General features: G+C 37.2%; 1 protein-coding gene across 1 annotated transcript; it reads left to right on the top strand.

Moving 5' to 3' along the window:
* The first annotated feature begins 3,870 nt into the window (after positions 1–3,870).
* LOC113044453 (ATP synthase F(0) complex subunit C2, mitochondrial-like) lies at positions 3,871–6,997 on the top strand. Its single transcript, XM_026204454.1, has 5 exons — positions 3,871–4,004; positions 5,430–5,477; positions 6,267–6,341; positions 6,422–6,609; positions 6,683–6,997. The coding sequence occupies exons 2-5, from the start codon at positions 5,439–5,441 to the stop codon at positions 6,795–6,797; spliced, it is 417 nt and encodes a 138-aa protein (XP_026060239.1). The 5' UTR covers positions 3,871–4,004; positions 5,430–5,438; the 3' UTR covers positions 6,798–6,997.
* The last annotated feature ends 386 nt before the right edge of the window (positions 6,998–7,383 follow it).

The following is a 7,383-nucleotide window of genomic DNA, read 5'->3' as shown; positions in this document are numbered from 1 at the left end:
CTCATTAACATGCCGTGTGCGCATGTAATAGTTAATTCGATTTTGCATTATTGCTATTATTAATCGTATTAAAAAATACCTTAATGAATGTGTGCAGAGTGATTTAATTAATTGCAGGAACAGCAAACAGAGATAGTTCCTTCCTCAAGGACAAAATGGGTCTGTGATCAGTAACTCCAACTTCTGCGATAAATTCTGCAATGTTTTTGTTTAGCGCGCCCTTTCACACTGAACTCATATGAAATCTACATGTGTGGAAAACAGCCTGAAATATCACTTGGACATCTATAGGCCTCCATGGTGCAGTTGTTGAGCCTACCTCAAAATGCTTTACTTAGCAATAATAGGGCATTACAGTGGCGCCCTCTACTGGCAGAATTAAGAAACTGACAATAAAATCACATTCTTTTTTGATGTAAAAGTTACATTTCTTGTTTCTTATTTTTTTATAAACATGCTTGCTCAATTTAATATTTTTATTGTTTCGTTCTGATTTCTAAAAGCTATTTCTCAATATTATTTTAATCCAGATAATACTTTGATGATTTATTTCTGTGTAATGACAACATTAAAGCCAATTAAATGTATTTAGGGGAAAAAAACTTATCAATGTCAATACAATACAATATCAAATGTGTAAGTATGTTTATACATGAAAATATGTAACAGTAAGGGCATCCTTTGCAAAGGAAAATAATTTATGTTTTTTTGGCATCTGAAAACCCCTGCAAACTACAATCAGTTCAGTATATATTTTGGTGGTTTAGCATACGTATTTCACATGCATTCACGTTTCTTAAATAAACCAATACATGTTCATGGTCCTGTTCACATGCAAATACTTTTTTCATTTCTGAAATGTGTGCTGGTAAACTAACTGCTTTGTTTGTTGATAAAACACTTGACATATGTTAAGTGTGTGATTACAATTACTATGGATGTCACTCTGAATGAGCCCAGTGGCAGATCTTAGACATAACTCCACAACTATGCTTCAGCTGCGGCTCTTTGTGGAAAACCTCGCCAGCTTTATCTTGTAAAGACCTGTAATTTATGGCCGCTGTCATCTGTAAAACTTATCAAATCTACCTCCTGCTGAAACTCTTAGAAAGGGTCTGTTTCTGGAATATTCAGAAAATACTTTCATGGAGACCTGCAGCCTTTTTATCAACAAATACTGCTTCAAATTCAATTTCCAGTTTATTTCAACAGGTAAAATGAATTACTCATTTACGACATTAAAGTGGGTTCGATTCTGTGTGAACATAAAATTAAGGCTTTAATGAAACAACCCTTTCTGTTTCAAACCTCAGGCGAAATCCTACTTGAATCTTTCCATTTATCTCACGCTGTACACCTCTGATGAATTGCAGACTGTATCTAATTTCTTCAAAGTATGCTAAAAATCTGTGGAAGCTTTGGATGAATTATTGTGCAGTGAAACACATTTACTTGAGGGATGTGTTCTGCTTCATTTACTGTTTAATCAGTGACACAAGGGCTACACTGTGAGATTGTATTATCTAGGGCTATTTTGGTTATTAACATTTTAAAAACAAACAGGCATATTATGAAAATCAGACAAAAATGGTATAACTTGCCAAGCGAAATGAGTTACAGCAGTAAAACGAAAATTAGATTTTTATATTCACAAAATATATGCATTAATGATTTAGATATCAAATAGGCTTATAAATCAAATATCCATTTGCATCAGTCAGTCATTCATTATCATAAATCAGTTGAAAAGCTTGTTATTGTGCACCATAAACATGTTTCTGAAGGCAGTTTTCCAAAACAAAACAAAAAATAGAATAAAATCACAATTCAGCTTTTGGGGCTTCATGGTTTCAATCAGGCAGCAGATGAAAAATGTTAAGGAGAATATTTTTTTTGTTTTCTTTTCCAACTTGAGGTTTAGAGGAAGAGTTCGATTTGATTTATCATGCCCATAATGCATAAAAGGTCTTGTTCAGAAATGCAGTTAAAATGATATAGACACACTGGGGAGTACAAATGAAACTTAAACAGAGAAAGGTGAAGATCACACCAGACAAAGGTATGCAAGTCTCAACCACTAAAAGAAGCGGTCAGATATACTGCACATCACATGAATGGAATAAGACACGAACGCATGGTACATTGAGGGGGCAAAGCCAGGTTATATGTGAATCTTTCTCAGTGAATTGTAATATAATGCATTCTTGTAAATGAATATATCTATATAAACTACACATAAAATGTATTAATTTATAATTGGAGCCTCTACAAGTTAAGTAGTTCTTGACTGAATACTGCTAAAATACATGTATTCATTGTTTTATTTTGAAATGTTTTGCAGATGTCAGGGAACATTCTCAAAACTTTGGCTAATGCTGTCACTGCACGTGATGCAAGAAACACGGCGAGAGAACCAATTGCGGGTAAGTCGTTTATTTGGGGATAATCCAAAGGGGTAAACAGTCCAGGCAGGGGTCACAACCAAACATAATCCAAATCCAACATAAACAACACACGAAGACAAAGCAAGACAAGGCAAGGCAAGAGTTGACGGACCTGAATAATACACGACATTAAACAAGGACTCCGTAACACAAACTAAGACAGACTGGGTATAAATAGACAGAAGGATAATGAAGGAACAAGAGAACGGTGGGGGACAATCAATTACACAACAAGGAGTAAGGTGACCAAATAAGGGAGGAGGAAGTGATCTGGTGACAGACAGCGTGAGCAAAGAGGACATCCAGTGGAACCCCAGGGAACAACAACCCAGACACTGTGACAAATGCTCTGGCAAGGTTCGTTCAGAGTTATCTGCTTTAATAATGCTCTCAAAATATTAGCAAAAAAAATGTTATTTATACATTGTGGATTTTTTTTTCTTTTCTTCCTGAAACATTTTATTTGGATGTTCGTTAAACTTGTTTAATGTGTTTCAGTGTGTTCAAAGAACATTCAAAAGTAAGATTTCCATAATGTTTGCAAAACTATTAAATGGAATGTTTCCTTAATGTTTGCATAACCAAGAAAAAAACTTTATACAACAGTCAGAAATAACGTTTTTATAACTTAATGGGAATATTATTTAAAAAAAAATAATAATAATAAAAAAAACTTCTGATAGCAATATTATAAATTAATCTGCATTGTTCCTATACCTGCATGAATGTATCACTTTCCTTGAGGCCAGTGTGGATCCAGTGAATGTGCTGCTGAAAATGATGAAAACACAAAGCATATATTAACTAATAATTATTATGAAGTTAGCATATGACATTTTATTATTTTGTAGTAAAATGTGCATATGCCATCTAAACCTGTCTTCCTTGCTGTGTTTCTTTAATCTGAAGTGATCGTAATATGAGGATGTACACAGAGTTTGCGGATATTTTTATATAGATAATATTACATATAGATTATATTACATACATTTTCCTTTACTAAATGGGTGCCACGAATATGACATTGTACTTAAGTTACAAACTGAATGGTCTTTTGTGATGACTACTGACATTTCAAAGATATTTGAGTCAAAAACACGAAGTATTTCTTAGTCTATACAAAATACATCCGCTGCCACCTACTCTCAATTTCACTCAGCTGAGAGAGCACGGGTCGCCCTCTAATGATATTCAGCAGCTATTGCAATTCAGCTGCAGTAACCCTGTCCTCTAAAATCTACGAAGGCAGGATTTCCACCCAGAGCATCCAATAGAAACAGGGGACACGGGATGCGATTCCCGATTTTCCCGGTGTTCTTCCTCAAATCATTTAAACCAATCAAAGAGAGGCCGCCTTCTTGACAACGCACATGATTGGGTATGTTTTATGTATTGACATGCCTTGTAGCCAATCAGAGGAGGCGAACGTGACCCTCTGCCCAATCACAAACGAGGACGTAGTTCCGAAGCTTATAAATCACAAGGTGACAGTTTTACGGCGTACTCGTTACCTCTAGGCGTATCACTGCGACCCCGGTCCTCTAGTGCTGTATCTAATAGGTGAGTCTCTGCATTCATCTGGAGACGCATAATGGGGAACTCTTTGTTAGTTTGTTGTTTTAATGTTGTGAAAGTGTGCTGGAGTTGTCGGCTCGGCTAAGATGATTAGGTTCCATTCAGAGAAGCGCGTTGCTAAAGCTCCGCTAGCCGGCCGCTTGTCAAAGTCATTTCATGTGAATGAATGAATTAGTCAGTTTGCGATCACGTCTCAGGACCCTGACACAAAGTGCAACCGGTAAATAACAAAAATGCTCCGTGTCTTAGATATTTGTATTGCTTTTTAAATGCACGCACGTTTTATTCACGTACTGTTCGTGACGCTTCCAAAATGTCTGTCTCGCGCTGGGCCCACAGCAGCCTGAGAGCTCGCGCTGCACCGAAACCGCTCAACTGCGAGTATTTTAATATCACCGTGACGTGCAATTATAAATGATGTCCGTTTCATGTTGTAAGACGGTTTATGCGTGTCTAGGTTTCAACAAAGCACCAGTCAATGCTGTCATTGACCTTGCCAGGCTGTCCGCGCGAGAGGTTTGGGGGCAAGTTCAACACCTCAAGATTAAGACACAAACTTAATTTTAGCCAATATTATTAACGTCCTTTTATTATGTATTTTGAAACAAATAGCATGGGCCTTATTCTCAGGCTGTTCAAAAGGTCATCTATACAGTCACCTGAAATAAGTCAAAATAGACAACCTGGGTAACTATGAAGAGCCTGTATGTAATATAACCCATATTGTTATTAAAAACTTGCATGAGAGGGAAATGATTGAGTAATCCGTAAATTGAGCAAAGAATTCATGAGTGGACATGGTTTGCTTCAGGTGTCAAAGTGTGGACGATTTAACAGGTTTAATCTAATAACCTCAGATTAGATGGCTTAAACTGTTCCTCCAGTCTACAGTAGTCAACCTTCGAAGTGGATAAAGTTCAACAAAGTTGTCCTTTGACAAGAACGCATTTTGAGTTTTAGGACAACTTTGAACAAGATTTTTATCCACTTCAAATGTTGACTACTGACTGTGTATATAGTGTTAGTTAAAAACTTGAATGACTGTACTCAAAGCATCCAACACATTACCTCTGTGATGATCTTGCATCCTCTGGTTGGAGATTCACTTGTCCAAGCAGATCTAAACCTATCTTCTGTGTGCATACAAGGGGTCTTTTGGTTTGTGTGCTTATGAAATTATGGAACATAATTTCATATTTCTCATTAGCTTTCTCTGAAATGGTTTGGTCTTAAATTGGAAGTCACTTCATTTGTAACTTGAATTCTTGATTGCACAGACCTTTCCTGTTTTTGACTTTCCCATCTCTGTCATGTGTATCTATATAACTTAAGGACACGTGATGAACACTACATTTAATGTGTTGGACATTATTGCTTCTCTCTCACCTGTGTAACGTCTGTTTTCCCCAGGCTTCAAGCATGTACGCGTGTGCTAAGTTTGTCACCTCACCTGCTGTGGTACGTATTCAAGCCCAAAAATGCCCAGAAAATGACCTTAAAGGATTAGTTCACTTCCAGAATAAACATTTCCTGATAATTTACTCACCTCCATGTCACCCAAGATGTTCATGTCTCTCTTCAGTTGAAAAGAAATTAAGGTTTTTGAAGGAAAAAAAAATCCCGAATTTTTCTCCATATTAAATGGGACCCAACAAGTTGAAGGTCAAACTGCAGTTTCATTGCAGCTTTAAAGGGCTCTACATGATCCCAGCTAAATTTTAATTATGTATTTGCAGAAAACCTTAATTTCTTTTCAACTGAAGAATGAAAGACATGAACATTTTAGGTGACATGGGAGTAAATAAATTAAATAAATGTTAAACAATGAAGTGAACTAATCCTTGTAAGTAATTGTCTTTATTCTAACCACATTTATAATCATGCATTTTAAATGCTTGTATTTAAATTTTACGTTTATGAATTTAGAAGGTGCTTTTATCCAAAGCGACTTGCCGTAGAGGAACATAAAGCAATTTGTTGCAGAGCCAGCAATATTCATAGTAAACTATGCCATGTTTATTTGAAAGCTAGATTAGTAAAGGAGCTAAAGCAGTGCGGGAAAAACTTCTCTTCTCTGCAAGTGCAGTGGTTTAGGTTTGTTAAAAGTTGATAACATTAACACCAACTGGATCCTTGCACTTTAATAAATATTTGAATCGGAAACGTGCTTGGTCAAGGTTTGTTGATAGAAAAACATGTGCATATGACTCAGTTCTCATTCTGAGTGTTTTGTTTTTCGTCCCTCAGCTCCGTGGAGGATCCAGGGCTTTGGCCCGGCCTGTTTCAGTGCTGTTCAGCAGACCTGAGGCGAGAACTGAGCAGGTAAGATGAATAAAAGGGCTTCCTCAGAGTAACTCACAGCCTCTCTTGCATGTAGTTAAATTTCTTGCCCTGTCTTTCAGGCTGCTCTGTTGCCAGTCAGTGAAGCAAGCCTTCTTAATGTAACCCGGGGGATCCAGACCAGCGCTGTATCCAGAGATATCGACACCGCGGCCAAGTTCATTGGTGCTGGCGCTGCCACAGTCGGTGTGGCCGGATCAGGAGCAGGAATCGGGACGGTGTTCGGCAGCCTCATTATTGGCTATGCCAGGTAATCGACCTCTTAAACTCAATTTGTTTCTTATACATTTAGCTCGTGCCTAAGTCTCTTTCTGCATTTACAGGAATCCCTCCCTGAAGCAGCAGCTCTTTTCCTATGCCATTTTGGGCTTTGCTTTGTCTGAGGCCATGGGTCTGTTCTGTCTGATGGTGGCGTTCCTCATCCTGTTCGCCATGTAATTTGGATGTCTTCTCCTCTCTCGCGGTTCGACTCATGATCTGGAGACTGGACACACAGATTAGGCCGTGGCACCGCCATTCCAACAAAACAACGAGAAGCTCTCCCTTTTTATGTTTCCCCCGTACAGTTTTTCTCGATCTGAAAAGTTTTATGTAAGAACTCACTTCTCAAGACCATCTGAATAAATGGTTGAAATCTGTTTGCGGTTTCTCTCGTTTTTTTTTCTGCTTTGAGGATGCATTGGAAAGGTAGAATGGTCTGGTGTGTTTTTAAAACTAATATTGGATTGGGGGAATGTTTATCAAAAAACTGAAATTAATTTAATGAACTCTCCATGCTGTCTAAAAAGTCACTCAGGCTAAATGTCTTAAGACTCTTTGGAGTGATTTGTTGCATGTTCGCATTTCAATATACCCAGTATAAACTATTGTTCATAAGTTTGTTAAAGGGATAGTTCACCCAAAAAGATTATAATTTTGATTTTGTGTGTGAACTATCATTTTAACATCCAAATTAAAATATTTAGCAATGCAAAGATGTGATCAAATCACAGAGTAAAGATTTCAACTGTTTTTGAAGAAAAAA

This window comes from Carassius auratus, chromosome 3 (assembly GCF_003368295.1).
Source record: "Carassius auratus strain Wakin chromosome 3, ASM336829v1, whole genome shotgun sequence".
Lineage (NCBI taxonomy): Eukaryota > Metazoa > Chordata > Actinopteri > Cypriniformes > Cyprinidae > Carassius > Carassius auratus.
This window is presented reverse-complemented; position numbering and strand designations above follow the sequence as displayed.